At 33.1% G+C, this 16,867-nt stretch overlaps 1 protein-coding gene across 1 annotated transcript in view; it reads left to right on the forward strand.

The window, feature by feature from the left end:
• TCEA1 (transcription elongation factor A (SII), 1) overlaps positions 1–16,706 on the forward strand; it is a 39,398-nt gene extending 22,692 nt beyond the window's left edge. Inside the window, exons 5-10 of the mRNA XM_004679876.2 lie at positions 553–698; positions 1,924–1,980; positions 2,926–3,080; positions 9,066–9,212; positions 13,606–13,677; positions 15,990–16,706. Coding sequence (XP_004679933.1) covers positions 553–698; positions 1,924–1,980; positions 2,926–3,080; positions 9,066–9,212; positions 13,606–13,677; positions 15,990–15,998 — 586 coding nt within the window. The 3' untranslated portion in view covers positions 15,999–16,706. The remainder of the gene's footprint in view (positions 1–552; positions 699–1,923; positions 1,981–2,925; positions 3,081–9,065; positions 9,213–13,605; positions 13,678–15,989) is intronic.
• The last annotated feature ends 161 nt before the right edge of the window (positions 16,707–16,867 follow it).

Consider the following 16,867-nt stretch of genomic DNA (forward strand, 5'->3'; position numbering starts at 1 on the left):
GCAGCGGGTGGGCCAGGAGAGTTCTGCTCTGTTCCTTCATAGTGCTGTGCTTTAACTTGTTGCTCCACTAGGGAGGGCCCAAGAGTAGAATTTTTAAATACTGGCATTTTTATAGTTTAATGACTCAATTCTTACCAACCATGATTTTTAATCTTGAAGATCAGGTGTTTTAAATATAATTTAAATATAATTTGCATATGTTGCCTGGCTGAAACAAGTTTTTCAAACATTTTCTCCCCTCTGTTTTGACTGAGAATATCATTCTTCTCTCCTAATTTCCAAGGCCCTTCCTTTTTTATTGTACTGGTCTGTACTGTGTATTTCCTTTATTACAAAATACTGCTGAATCAGTATACGAGACTTGTCTCTTAGCTTTATTGAAATTTTAACTTCTTTTTAATGTACGTACAGGCAATTTTTTTCTCACCTAAGAATCATTGAAATACTGTCTCATTTATTAAGGTCAAAATTTTTACTTACAGAGTGATCGTAGTAATGTTAACTTAAAGTGAAATTTTCCTGATATCTTTTTGATGTGTATGTTCATTTTAGTAGCTCCAGTGGCAACGTAAGCAGCAGAAAGGATGAAACAAATGCTCGTGATACCTATGTTTCATCTTTTCCTCGGGCACCAAGCACTTCAGATTCCGTACGGTTAAAGTGTAGGGAGATGCTTGCTGCAGCTCTTCGAACAGGAGGTAGGTTTAATGTATGTTGCTCATCTCTTTGACCACCACTGTCCATGTCCATCTCCATATTTTTATTTTATGAATGGCATCTTGTTGATAGCTGTACACTGCTGCTCAGCTCAGGAGTTACTAAAGGCAGAGAAGTAGGTATATGGGGCTTCTACTATTAAGTGTATAACCCAAAGGAATAGATTGCTTCTGTTACAAACTCATCTCAGAGGTATCGCAGATTTGGTTCTGTAGACTTGGTGCTGTACATAGGGTTGTCACAGACCTATTGTAAAAAAACAAAACAAAATGAAAAGCACCCATGAAATTTATTAAGTGTAGTAAAGTGACATGCAATAAAATAAGGTATATCTGTATATGGATGTTTCCCTGCTTCATAGATACATAAACTATTTCTCACAAATGTGTGAGAAATGGGGGAAATTTTTCCATATTAAATCTATAAATGTTTATACCCAGAGTGAGTGTTAATGATACTGTATTTGGACCCCATTGTTAAATATCACTATGACATGTAAAATACAATTTGTATTTATAATTCGATCTTCTACTTTTTTTGAGTGAAAAAGAGAACTTGATTTATATATGGAAACTTTAATTTGAAGGTATTCACTCTTACATAAAATTTTGACTTTAAATTTTCATACATAGAAAAATTGTCTTTACACAAATTCATCCTTTTTCTTTTATGTTGAACCATGGTTAGTATGACTGTTTTCCCCCTTATTCTGTCCTTTCTGCTCTGTTACTGTCTTTTTATTGTTTTTCTTTATTCTTATTTCTTTTTATTTCCTTTTATCCTTTGAATATTTGCATAGGAGTCTTCTGAGTTTGTGCGTATATGTGATTGGCAGATGAAATGAATGGTTTCTTTGCTTTGAAGTCTGACTCACAGGAGACAAGACAGTTCTTTTTATAACTTTCTCTGCTCTCTGCTGGATCAACCAGAATTTATGGAGTTATGAAATGAGGAATTGCCTGCTAGATCAATTACTTCCCCACACCTGAGGGATAAAGAATCATCAATTCAGGAACACTGTGGACATTAGGTGAATTCAGAGGAAGAGTCTAGTGGGTAGTAAAGAAACCAGACTCTAATGAAACTGTACTAAAAGGATTTTTTTATATAAGGCAAGTGGGATCGAGGATATAGGAATGCAATTTAATTTACTCTGTATTGACATTTTCTTTTCATGTTGTACTCACTCTTTGTGTCTGTGTCTAGATGACTATGTTGCTATTGGAGCTGATGAGGAAGAATTAGGATCTCAAATTGAAGAAGATATCCTTTGTGTATATATTCATATTTGTTTTTATTACATATATGTTTTTAAGTAATATGTTCATATTTATATTTTTCCTTCCTGTATAGAGTTCAACATTTTAATCCTTAGTTTCTATCTTGATTGTATTGTTTTGATGGGAAGGAGAGGGCCATCTTTGTCATTTTATTCCATTTTCTTGTCATTCAGAAATAAAGCACATAAACATTGATAATATTTTTATTTTTCTATCCTACGACTTGAGTGCAGCATCTCAGTTGAAGTTGTGGAAATGAGTATGGAAAACGTAGATATTAGAAAGTTTGATGTAAGATTTCACATTTGGGACTAATTTAGCAAAGCATACAAAATGCTTTGAGCTCATTATCATGAGGGATGTGTGTTGGGCACCATACAAAGAGCTCTGCTCTGGAAGTGGGGTCTTGAATTTGAGTATGGAGAACAGGGAACATCTAAGTGATAGTTGGGCCAACCTATTTGAGAAAATGATGTCGATGGAAAGGGAACAAATGTGGCCAATTCTTTTGAGAACTACCTGCTAAACTAGCTTCTTGTTGAACGAGGGGAAAAAAGAACTTTCACTCAGAAATTCTGCATTAACACTTTTAGTATACTTGTTGAAATTCAAATTTGGGCATCTATAAGTTCTTGAACTTTCTGTTTGAAAATGTTCATTTTCAAAAGTTTTCTCATCAACCTGAATTACAGTTTGAAACCTTATTAATATGTGTGCTGCTGGTTGGTATTAAAGAAGAACATTGTTCATTCATAGCGTAAAAATACCATTTTTTAAATTTGTAATTGCTAATCAAGGTATCAGGCAGAAACAGTGACTGTATCTAAGCTGAATATAGTTTTTGTGAACTGCTTAGAAATGTTAGGAATTCTTTTAGGCAGAATAAGGAAAATGATCTCTGTAACCTTTTTCCTTAATGGCCTAGTACCTATATATCAAGAAATAAGAAATACAGACATGAAATACAAAAATAGAGTACGAAGTAGGATATCAAACCTTAAGGATGCAAAGAATCCAAATTTAAGGAAAAATGTACTGTGTGGGAATATTCCTCCTGACTTATTTGCTAGAATGACGGCAGAGGTGAGTATATCTGACTATTTCCATGATGTGATTTCATTATATCAAGTGTAAAGTCTGATTAAGTCATAAAGTGTTATTATAAATAAGACATAGAAAGAAACTTTAATTTTTTATATTTGGATAAAATTCAAAAAAATTATTTTAATAATATAATTGTTTGTTTTTACATCATTTTGTGCCTTTTTCCATCTCAGTTATAATCTCCGTGGGCTTCCCATCTCCAAATCACCCTGTGCCATCACTATAGTCCAGTGCACTTCCCCCACCCACTGTTTTTGACCCCATTCCCCACTCCACCCCTGTAAAATGTCTCTGGTATATAGTTGTTCATTATTACTATTATTTTCTCCTCTGGTTCTTTATACTCCTGCTATGAATGAAACCATCCGGTATTTTTCCTTTTCTTTATGGCTTATTTCACTAAGCATGATTGCTTCCAGCTCAATCCATACTGCTGCAAAAGGCATGTGTTTATTTTTTTTGTTGCTGAGTAATACTCCATTGTGTATATGAATCACATGTTTTTAATCCAGTCATCTACTTTTGGGCATTTGGGTTGTTTCCATGTTTCTCCAATTGTACATAATAAAGCAGCAATAAACATGGGGGTGCAGGTATCTTTTTGAATCATTGTTTTTGTGTATTTTGGGTAGATACTTAGGAGTGGGATTGTTGGGTCACAGGGAAGTGCCATTTTTAGCAGTTTGAGAAACTTGTGGAGGTTTTTTTAACATGTGCCATTTTCATGACTATGAAACGGTGTATCTCATTGCAATTTGAAAAATCTACATATGAAAAAATGATAAATATTTTGGCCTTTAGTGAATCATCTGTTCATATCTACTGCTCATTATTTAGTTGGGTCATTTATTTTCTTATTTTGAATTGTATTTCAGTTTTTATATATTTGGGGATTAATATATCTGTTGTAGATTATGTAAACATTTCCTCTGATTCAGTAGAATGTCTTTTATTTTTTTTTCCTAAGATTTATTTACACATACAGAACTGGGATACAGGTCAGAGGTGCGGAGGTTAGGCGGTATTGGGGTGAGAGGATTCACCAAAGAGTGGGGCACAGAGCAGACAGATCTATGAAGTACACAGCGGGAGGATTAGGAGAGGTCTGCCGCACCATTGGGTCACCTCTGGGGTCGGAATGGAACTCATGCTGAAGTAGCTTTAGCTTCTTAGTGCTGTGCTTTAACCCACTGCACCACCAGGGAGGGCCCCTTAAATGTCTTTTTTAATTGTCTTGTACATTTTCTTTTGCTGGTTAGAAACCTTTTAACTTGAGGTAATCCCAATTGTTATTTTGGTTTTTAGGCCCTTGCTATGGGATGGAGCCACTAAAGAATAGCTGTAGGGTGGAGCCACTAAAGAAGTAGCTTTATTATCCATACCATGGAAACTATATTGCCAATGTTGTCTTCTATGTATGTTTTTGTTGTGGTTCCTGTATTTAAATTGTAATTTATTTGGTGGGTGTTTTTGTTTTTTTTTTGTGTGTGTGTATGGGATTAGCATGGGATCCAGTTTCATTCTTTTATGTGTAGCTTTCCAGTTTTCCCCATTACCATCTATTAAAGATGCTGTCCTTACCCAGTTTTATTGTCAGTAATTTTTGCACATTGATATGTACATGGGTTTATTTCTGGCCTTTTGAATCTGTTCTATCACAATATGTATCTTTTAGTGGCCAATGTCATGATTCATAGTAAAGTTTTAAGTCAAGTAAGGTAATACTTGTTCCTTTTTTTCTTGTGGTTGCTTTTGCAATTCATGGTTTTTTGTGGTTCTGTGTGAACTTCAATATTTTTTGTTCAGTGTCTGAAAAATATTGCAAATTTTTTCATTTTAATTTTACAAATATTCAAACATATACTTAAATATTTGAAACATTTTGATTTGGATTGTGTTTATGTATTTTAGGCAGGATAATCATTTTGATTGAATTGATTCTTTCAGTCCATGAGCATGAGCATATATCCCATCTTATTTCATGAAGTCTTTGAGTAACTTCTTGTAGTTCTTACTATCCAGGTCTTTTTATATCCTTAGATTGATAACAAGTTATTCTTCTTGAAATATTTATAAATGGAATTATATTCTTAATTTCTTTTGTCTTTTGTTTTATGTTGTTTTTGTAATCTGTGTTTGCTTATTGTTTCTAATAACTTTTTGATGGCATCTTTAGGATTTTCTGTAAGAAATACATTGCTTGTGTATAGTGGTAGTTTAGCTGCTTTTCCAACTTTGGTCCCCATTATTTCCTGTGTTTGATAGGTCTGGCCAAAACTTTTTAAGTACTGATTTAAATGGAAGTGGTGACAGTGGACCCCTTGTTTTGTTCCCAGTCTTAAGTTTTGTTCCCAATCTTAAAGTGAAAGCTTTCAGTTTTTCACCTTCTATAACTGGCTCTTAGTTTGTGACATGTGGTCTTTATTATATTGAGGGGAGTTTCTTCTGTTTCCATTTTGTTTAGAGTTGTTAGCATAAATGTGTGCTGAATCTTACCAAAATGTTTTCTTTGTCTGTTGATATTATAACATGATTTTTATCTTTACTGTTGTTGATAAGATGTATTACAAATAAATGATTTTTTCTATATAGTAGACAATTCCTGCATCTCTGGGATAAATCCCACATGATCATGGTGTGTGATCTTTATGATATACTGTTGTATTCAGTTTAGTATTTTATTGAAGCTTTTGCCATTGCTGTGCATCAGGAATATTGTCTTAAATCAGTTTTGTGTGTGTGTGTGTGTGTGTGCTCTGTATTTGTCTAATTTTGGAATAAGGCTAATGTTGACATTGCAGATGTTTTAGGGAGCATTCATTATACTTGTATGTTTAAAACAATTTGAATAAGACGGGTCTTAGTTCATTGAAGGTTTGATCATTTGTTTATAAAACCATGTGTTCACAAGCTTTTGTTTTGGGGAAGGGGTTTTTTTTTTTTAATTATTGTTTTAATTTCCATGCTTGTGGATGGAATTCCATGTCCATTGTCTTATGTGTTACCTCTATTATTATTTTTTTGTCTGAGGGTTCTACTGAGAATAGTATATGATGGTTTATTTGTGTCACCTGTTCTGTAGTCTACTCTTTGGTTCTGATCATGTTACTTTTCTTCTCCATGTTACATGATAATAGGGGTTTGTTGCCTTGATATTTGTTATTTTACTTTATTTTAACCCCTTTAGAATTTCTTTTATGTATAGGTTGGTGTGATAAATTCTTTAATTTTTAATTCTTTAATCCTTTTGTGTTGAGTGTTAATCTTGGTGTGTAAAGGATTCTGGACTGGGATTTCTCTACCTTAAGTACCGTCTTTTAGTTACTTTGTACTTGTAATGTTTGTGCTGAAAAGTTTGTTGACACTATAATTGGTTTTTCTTTTATAGGTTAGCCATTTTTTCCCCTGATGTTTTTAATCTGGCCTTGTCATTGGTTTTCAAAAGCTTTATTAAAGCTTGGTATCTTACTATACTAAAGCTTGTCTTGCTGTGCACCTGCCTGATAGTATTTTGTTTGGAATTTTTTGGGTCTCTTGACCTTCTGGTCTCTTTCCCAGATTGAGCTGATTTCCAGCAATTATTTCTGTAAATAAATTTTCTATGTCTTTCTCTTTCTCCTCTTCTGGGACTCCCCTGATATGAATGTTACATCTTTTTAAGTTGTACAAAGAGCTCTTACGTTATTTTCAATTTTATTTTTTCTCTACATTGTTCTGTTATATTTGTGTGTTCTCCAGCTTTGTGCATTCAGACTTATTAATTCTCTTTATTGCTTCTGTTTGTCTGCTGTTGAGATCATCACTTGAACTATTAATAATAGCTATGGGGTTTTGTAATTTCTAATTGCTGTATTTTCTTTGTCTTCATTCTGTTTTGTTTCATATGTTATGGTGTTATACTACCCTGTTATGACTCTATCAGAATTCACCCAAAATTTTCCTTCCCTTTCTATTGAACAGTTGCTTCTGGTGTGTTTTGTGGTGGCTGCTTTTTCGTCAGGGGCTTTGGTTTTGTTTTACTGCAGTTTACTTTTGAGTATCTGAAGAAGAGTGAGTCTAGTATCTTCTTTACTCTGCCACTATCTTGCTGAATTCCCTGCTTCTAAAAGTTCTGGAGAAAATGAAATTAATAGTTTATAGACCTAGTTGTTCATAGAGAATAGTAGAAGTGTGTCTACAATATAATTTCTTTTATTAATCATACAGATGATCAAATTTGTCTTTCTGTATAGCTTAAAAATTGCTATATTTTCAAATATATTTCTTAAAAGCATTAGTAAAAGATTTAAAACCTCCACACAATAGAAAATATAGTGTCATGAAATTCCTTATGTATGTCATTCACATTTCATGTATTTTTAATAATTTGTCACTCTTGCATCTACCTTTTATATATTTTTTCAATTAATTTTAAACATTTTCTGACAGTGTATTCTTTTATCTCTACATACTTGGAAGATATGTATAAAAAGATACATGTTTAGCTCTAAATTTAACTCTACCCCTAACCCCTTTTTTATCTTCATAACTTGATCTGGTGAAGAAACTTGTCTATTTTTTCTGGATCCTGCCATATAAATGTTATGCTGTATATTATCGTAATGTTATTTATTATTTTTTGTTCCTTCTATTTTCTGTAAACTGGAAGCTAGTTCTATAGACTTGATTACATGCCAGTTTAACTGTTTCTTTTCTTTCTTTTGTTTTTTGTATAACTGCAATCTAAATGTACTTTTTACTTTGTATTGCCTCCATGAGATACACATAATATCTTGTTGGTCTGCTCTTAACATGCTGAAATTGATATGGTCTTTTGGGAACTGACAATCTGACTCCTCTACTGCAAAGTTCCTTTCATCTAGTATATAATATTGTAAAACTTGGTTTCTCAAATTTTGTCATATTTTCATATTTATTAGCTAGGTTTATTTGATAAAAAGCACATTCCCTTATCAACTTGGACTCTCTTTTAACCCTGTTGGTTTTAATTGTAAAAGCAGTGTAAATGTGTAATTCTTTCCCTATAATTAATAATTATTAGAATGAGTTGATACCCGTAACTGCAAATGTGGCTTTCGTTGCTATTATTTCTAAGTGTGTGCACTGTTTTTTTGTTTTTTGTTTTTTTTAAGTGTTATGGACACAGTCATAATGGAACAGTTGGGATTGGTTTTTTACAGTAATTGATTTTGGAAACTGAACATACTATTCTATCTTTAACTGCACATTAATTCCTCTGTCCATTTGAATCAACCTCACTAGTTTTTGGTGGTTTCCATGCTTTCTGCCACAAGATGTCCCTGGCTTATCTTGCTCATTTCTTGATGAAAAAGTTGAACCTGACATTTCTTCAAAGTTCCATGATTCCTTTTTTGGTACATAAGGTTGAAGTCAGTTGTAGAGCCCACAGTTTATATACTAGAGATGCTTATTGCTACTTGATTACATTGTTTACAGATCTAAACAGTAACAAAATCCAGTTTTCACATGCAAACTTAGACATATTTGAAAAGATTTTAAAAGAAAGCAAACTCTTTATCAATCATTTGAGGAAAAATATTAATATTTCCTTTCTTTTTAAAAAGATTGATTTATTTTGTGTAGAAGAACTGGGGTGTAGGCCAGAAGTACCAGTGAGGGAGATTGAGGATAAAGAGGATTCACCAGACACAGAGTGGGGAGCAGAACAGGTATGGATCTACTGAAAGAACTGCTGAGGGGAACACTGGGCAAAACAGGAAAGGTCTGTTGTTCCGTGTGGATTAGCTCATGCCCTAGTGGCTGACCATAGCTTCATAGTACTGAGACTTTAATCCCTGCGCCACCAGAGAGGCCCTGGTTTCCTTTTTTAAGAACCATTAAACTTTATTTTATTATTACTAACTTATTTGAGCATGCTATCATTTAGGATATATGTATATAGAAGATGCTTTTAACTGACTGATTTTGCCACCTGCTTGATAGGAAATGGCTAGTGATGAGCTCAAAGAGATGCGGAAAAACTTGACCAAAGAAGCCATCAGAGAGCATCAGATGGCTAAGACGGGTGGAACCCAGACTGACTTATTCACATGTGGCAAATGTAAAAAGAAGAATTGTACTTATACACAGGTTGGTGGTTATTTATGTATTTTTATGCTTGTATAAGAATACTTGTAATTCATCTTTTAAAACAAGTAACACGTAGCACTACTATTGCTTTGTTTTATGTATTTTAAGAGGTATGAGAATACTTCATTAATACAGATTCCAGTAGCTCAAAATAAGTTGAAGTATATATACATTCATAGAAATTGTTAAAGCTGCGTTGTTAAATAGAATTTACAAAACATTATAAGTTTAATAAAATAACCATATTCTCTTAAGAGTTCATAAGCAGATGATTATTGCTTAATATGTTAAAAGGCTATATATAGTTGGGTTTTTTTTTTTAATTTGGCTGGATTAAGGAAAATTCTTTGTATGTGTAGTTTAATTGTGTATCAGGATATTTATTCTGGTTGTTGTTTTTTATTTAACATCTTGATGAGTTGTTTTCATATGTGATGTGACTAATATTCCTTTTTGTTCTTCAGTAGCTGAAAAAGAGTCATGCTAGAATTATTTTGGTTTTATGTTCTTATGTAGAATTTATTTATTTTTATTTTATAGCAGTTTATTTTTACATCATTTGTGAAATTTTTTTAAAAGATTTAATCATTTATGTGTACAGAACTGGGGTATAGATAAGAGGTGCACAGGTGGTGAGAGGCTTCACTGAAGACAGTGAGGAACAAAACAGGCAGATTGATGAAGTGCACTGCTGAGGGGAGCAGCAGGCAGGTCAGGAGAGGTCTGCCATGCCATGTGGTTGCCTCCAGGGCAGGGATCGAACTCATGCTGAAGTGGCTTTAGCTTCTTAATGCTATGCTTTAACCTGCTGTGCCACGAGGGAGGGCCATGAAATTTTTTAATTGCTGTCATTAATTTTATTTGCCCAACTAGATTTTTGTATGTGTCTATAATCAAATGTATTTTTTTTTTTTCCTGAAAGAACAACTTGTTACCATGTTACAAGGTAATGTATTTAGGGAATTGAAGTTTTGTCTGGGAAAAAAAAATACTTAGGAATTATAACTTAAACAAAAAAACAACATTACTAAGGTCTGTATAAGTAGTAGTAAGAAACCATTACTTTAAAAAAGTATTATTGAATATTTTTAAGGTTAAAATTTCAAAGTATAAAAGATTATGAGTGTAACGTTCCCCTCCCACTTTTGCCTGCAGGTACATAGTTTTAGTTCTCACTTATACAACGAGTGGCATCAAGTCTTCATTTTCTTTTTTTAACATTAACCAAGATAAAGACTTTTTAAAATGGGTTTGCTTTATTATTATAATCACTTTTTTTTTTAAAGATTTATTCATTCATGCATATAAGAACTGGGGTACAGGCCGGAGATATGGGGGCCGTGGTGAGAGGGTTCACAGAGTGGGATGATGAATGGGCAGATCAAGTAAAACACACTGCTGAGGGGAGCAGCAGGCAATTCAGGAGAGGTCTACCATGCCATGTGGTCAGCTCCCTGGCTGAGGATTGAACTTGTGCTGCAGTGGCTGCAGATAGCTTCATAGTGCTGCACTTTAACCCCTTGTGCCACCAGGGAGGGTCCCAAAGACTTTTTTTTTTAATTAAACTAACATTTATTTACAATGCTTGTATGTGATTTGGGGGAATAGTTTCACTCCTCTTCAGATGTATGTCACAACACCACATCCAACTCCCAGGAATATAATTTACACATAACAAATTCATTAACAAAGGAGGCATTCAAACATATTGCTGCTAAAAGTGGTGATATATTTGGGGGGCCAGATTTCAAATTATATAATACTATCATTCATGAAGAGTTTGTGGCATATTGTGGTAGTATTCAGGTTGTTAACTCAGAAAACAGAATTTTTTGACTGAGGAAAGCCTGCTGAATTCATCTAGACTAGGTTCTTTCTGTTAATGGAAACCTGTTTGGTTTTTTGTTTTGTTTGTTTTTGTTTTTAATTCTTAACTATTTAATTATGGCTACAAAAATATCACTTCTACTTTGGTATATTTTGAAGAAACTGAATTTTAAATACCTTTCTCTTTATACTTAATATGTTCTAATATGTGATATTTTCAGGATAGAATTTTTTGCTGAGATTTTTCTCTATTTGATAGCAAACATTTATAAAGCTATTCAAACAGTTTTCTGAGACTGCTCTCTAATGTTGATATATTTCAGTAATTATCAGTACTATACTTCTGCAGAATAAGATACTGAGATGTCAGATTTACATGTATGGCTATATGAGAAGTTTTTTTAAACTTAAGAGAATTTAGATTGGGTAAATACAGTACTATAGTTGAAAATGGAATGTTGTGTGCTTTTGTTACTGAAAAAGGCATGAGCTTATACATTAACACATGTGTTTTATAAATAGGAAAATCAAATAAGTCTATATTTGCATATATTTACATCAAGCATATAGAAAGCCACACAACAGTAATTCTATGAAAGGAAACTAGATACTACAGGCAAAGGCATGCTAATCTTGCTAAAATTAGAAATTATAGTTTAAAATAGAATTGATACTTCTGATTCTTTTTGCATTTTGAAGTCATCTCTTTCACATTATATAGGCTATCCTCTTAAAAATTTCTGCTTTAGGATAAATTCACTCTAGTCTTGCTTTTAGGTTAGTTGCAAACAAAATGCCTTATTTGTTGTACAGACAGCAAAACATGGACTTTAAATGGAAAACACTAGAAGTCAAAATCAAACTATATTTAGAATGAAAGCTTTGGCATTAGCTTATATTGTTAGTAAACTATACAGATATGGAAAGTTAGATATGTAATGTTACCTTTCAAGTGCTGATTTTTCCTTTTCTATTGTCTACATTCAGCATTTAGTAATACTGCCAATAGATATAGCTCTACCAATAAATATATTTATAATATCTTAATCATACACACAAAATTCTATCTTTTCATAGAAAACTTGTAAAGTGGTAAAATTGACAACAGACACAAAATACTTGAGTGTGATTTTTTTTTTAAAAATGTATTTATTTGGCCCTTCCTGTTGGCGCAGCCAATTAAAGCACAGCACCAAGATGCTTAAGTCACTTCCGCATGAGTTCAATCCCCGCCTGCTCCAGAGGAGATCCACATGGCGCGGCAGACCTCTCCTGACCCCCCTGCTGCTCCCCTCAGCAGTGTACTTCGTCGATCTGCTTGTTCTGCTCCCCACTCTGTCTCTTGTGAATCCTCTCACCCTCCACATCTCTGGCCTGTACCCCAGTTCTGTATGAATAAATAAATAAATTTAAAAAATATATATATTCATACAGAACATGGGGTTACAGGCCAGAGCTGCAGGGGCAGTGCAAGAATTCACCAGAGAGAGAACAGGGAGCAGAACAGGCAAACTGATGAAGTACACTGCCGAGGGGAGCAGCAACCTGGTCAGGAGAGATCTGCTGCAACATGTGGATCAGCTTCAGGCCAGAGGTGGCTGAAGTGGCTGCTGGGAGCTGGCAGTGCTGAGTCCTAACCCGTTGCACCACCAGGGAGGACCCTTGAGTATGGTTTTCATGTACCCACCAGAATTTTTCCAAAGGTTTTTCATATCTACTTTTAAGCCTCTATATAGCAATATTAAGTTTATGTAAAATATTTTAGGATTTTTCAAATCATTTTATTTCAGTACCTTCAATAAACAGCATGCTGTTATTTTGAGAATAACTATATCTTTAGACTGTTGAATTCTAAAAAAATCATATTGATAGTTTAAGGGTATCATGAAACTTCTGACTTTGGAATTGATGAAATACTTGGATTGAAACTAAATTTAAATAAACCCAACTCAAAATGCAGTATTATTTCATTTTTAGGTTCTCCCGTCTTCCTCTTCTTCCCCATAATTAACCTGATGTAATAAACATGAAAAAGAAGGAAGGACTTAGAAATTTGAAGTTTGGAATGTATATTCTTTTGATATTACTTATCTTATTTGAACATTTCAGAATCACCATTTTATATATACCACCTCTGTTTTTCCAGGTTGTGTTGTTGGGTACTTAGGTTGTTTCCATAGGTTGGCCAGTATAACTTGCATTGGTGGTTCAATGGTAGAATTCTCACCTGCCATAGGTTGGCCAACGTAAATGTTGCTGCAGTGAACATAGTGATGCATATGTGCCTTTGAATTAGTGTTTTTATTATTTTGTTTATTTATTTGAATAGATACCTAGGTGTAGAATTTCTGGGTCCTATGACTGATCTAGTTTTAATCTTTTGAGAAGCTACCATTCCATTTTCCATAGAGACTAGGCCAGTCTACAGTCCCATCAACAATGTATGAAGGTTCCTTTTTGTCCACATCTTTGCCAACATAATATAATATGTTCTTATTTAGGTTGAACTTTTTGTAATACTTTTTATAGTCTAAAAAAGTAAAATTTTTCACTTGATTTGCTGCAGGTACAGACTCGTAGTGCTGATGAACCAATGACAACATTTGTTGTCTGTAATGAATGTGGAAATCGATGGAAGGTATGGTTTCATTTTGGATTTGTGTTTTGTTTATTCCCCTATGTGTGTGACAAAGGGCATACACTACTGCTATTCAATTTTTGTTAAATTTTGACACATTGATAACGAAGTGCATAAAAACATGCCAACCCTAAATATGCCACTTTGGTATGTTGATTATTTTGAATTTTTAGGCAATTGAAAATAGCAACTTAAGGGAGAGACTTTCTCTTACCTCCTTTTTCCTCTCTCTACCTCCTACCTAAAGGCAGATCCTCCAAAAGGAACTTAATTGTTGTAAGGTCTTCTCCTTGGGAGTTCCTTTAATCCAGGGATATTCACTCATCATATACTATCACTCAGACAAATTAAGGCCAAATTTTTATATAATCCCATAAGGTGTGCTTTATAATTTACACTTAAAAATCATTTAAATTGGGATTGGAGGTGAGAAGTGGCTATATGCCTCTTAGGGAAGAATAAACTTTTTAAGAAAGGTGAATGGATCTTTCGAAAATAGATGTTTTACTCATTTATAATAATTTCACTAGTTATTTTCTTAAATGTACCTAGATACCTATCTTGACATTTAAATATATACATAGCTTCACATAGTCCAGTATTCTGGAAGACCTTGAGTAACCATTTGTAATGAAATATAAATTTTCTGTCTTTTAGAAATAGAACTTACTATTTTGATGCAGGAATAACAGCAATGAATCTTAAATGTGTTATTATCATAGTCCTGTGCTTCAGCTCTTAAACTTTTGGAAAATCTATATTTGTCTTATTCTGAAAGAATTATTTAATCTTATTGAAATTAAGTTGAGTGTTTTTCAGTCTTTATTTAGCAATTACAGATGAGTGTATTATGACTGAGTAGGCTTTTTTATTAGGACTTCGTATCACTTGTATATGTTGAATTAGTCAAAAAAGATGCAAGTCTGTGTTATTTAAATAACGTATTCCTTGTGATTTTTGTAAACCACAAAAAATAAAATTTAAAATTGAGAGAAGAATTACATATCAGTCCTAAGACTGTTCTTTTTATTAATACATGTGGGGAAGTTAGGAGAACTTGGCTCTTTGGAGCCAAACTGATTTTGAACATCTCTGCCACTTAGCATTACTGAACTATAATATTTTTAAAAAGATTTATTTTTACTTATTTATGCATACAAGAGCTGAGGTGTAGGCCAGAGGTGTAGAAGATAAGAGGATTCGCCAGAGACAGTGAGGAGCAAAACAGGCAGATGTACTGAAAACACTGCTGAGGGGAGCAGCAGTGGTGTGACAGCAAAGGTCTGCTGCGCTGTGTGGGGTGGCTCCTTGGCTTATGATCAGACTTGCTGCAGTGGCTGCTGATAGCTTGATAGTACTGATACTTAACCCTTGCACCACCAGGGAGGACCTGAACTATCATTTTTTTCATGTATATTAAATCACAGGCTGTAGTGAGAGTAGAGTTAATAAATTTAAACTGATAGCTCTTGGTGTTCTAGTCATGCTATTCATTTTTATTCACTTTTATGAAGTTTGTACAAGATTTTTTTTAAGTGACAGATTTTTCAGTTTAATGCTTGTTTTAAATTACTTACAGATTTAGATGTTCTCTGAAATCAGGAGTTGAAAACCAGACAATAGGGAAATATCCTCCACAAATACGGTTATTGGAATTGACTCTAGACACTATTTTAGAGGTTGAGATCAGTACCCATTTTATCATATAGAAAGATTTACTTCTGAGCTAGGAAGGTTACTAGCTATGAGAGCATCTTTGTAGTTTAAAATAGTCTATCCTGAGTTGGCAGAAATTTTTTACATTGGTTTAAAATGGACTTTCACTTTTTTTTTCCCCAATGTATAGCATATCTTCTTTTTTAGATAGCTTTTAGATTTGTTTTACATAATGGGTGACTATTATTAGTAGGTTATTGCACTTTGTTTTGAATATAGTCCATTTGCAGCATAAGTTCTGTACATGAAGTGCTGTATAGAAAACTGATGTCTAGAATGACTTACTCTTGAAGCTCAAGTTTGAAATTATTTTAACCTAAAAACATTTAGAAGTATTTCTTTATACATTCAAATTATTCATATTATTCTTAAGTATTATTTATACATTCAAATTATTCTAAGTTCTTATATTTTCATGTCTGAGAAATTTAGCATCCTTTTCAAAAATGTGTCTCTACCAATGTAAATGTATGCTGTATTAAATGGATGAAGGAGGAAACTTTATGTTCCATTGTTTGTATTTAAAAGTCTCACATAATATTTCTTCTTCTTCTTTTTTTTTTTTCTTTTTTTTTTTTTTTTTTTTTTTTTGACAGTTCTGTTGAGTTGGAAGAATTGGCAAAATGTCTGGACCACTAAGAAAATGGATTTTTGTAATTAGCTTTAAAGCTAGGCCAAGCAACTAGTTTCCTGCAAATCAGATTTTAAAAGTAACTATATCCCTTGAGTTAGTCTTTGTTTTTGACATAGCACCCCTTCCTACATGCCTTCTGTAGTTTCATTTCAGTAGGGAGACCTTATAATTGTATGGTATCTGTTTCAAAACATGTTTTTCTTTTTTTATAAGTAAGATGATATTAAACTTTTATCAACTAAACTTTGGGCAGTTAGTTTTTACTTTTTCTTCTTAAAGGAAACATACCTTAATATTTTGCCAGCCTGAAACTGAAATAAGTTATTCTTCTCAGTTAATACATAAATGAAAATTACATTTTTCTCCCATATTGTTATGTACTTAAAAATATTAAAGTAGAAGAGGCAGTATAATTTCAGGTTTACCAAATATGATGTGTATTCAAATAATACTTGACCAGTTTATCTAAATTGTACATAATATTTGAAATAGCATATGAAATTGATTTTAATTATTATGTTCACAAGTCTGGGATAATTGGATATTATTTTGCATTTGTAACTGATCATTTCTTGTAATTTCTTGTACATGTTTATTGTTCTTAATAGGTTTGACTTCAGAAACAAGGCTTGCTTTGTTGAAATCAGTTTGGTTTGTTGTTTATTTAGCTGTTTGACTTGTAGTGTATTTTAAGTTTACAGAAAACTATTTACTAGGCTTTTCGTTAATCCCAGCACAGAAAAAGAATGAAAGCATCTATTTTTCCCCCGTTATAGGAAGATATACTGAGAAGAGATGTTAGCTTTTTAGTGTCGTGAAGTTATTGTAAACAGTTCATAA

The sequence above is a fragment of the Condylura cristata genome, unplaced genomic scaffold, assembly GCF_000260355.1.
Source record: "Condylura cristata isolate star-nosed mole 26May11 unplaced genomic scaffold, ConCri1.0 scaffold00009, whole genome shotgun sequence".
Lineage (NCBI taxonomy): Eukaryota > Metazoa > Chordata > Mammalia > Eulipotyphla > Talpidae > Condylura > Condylura cristata.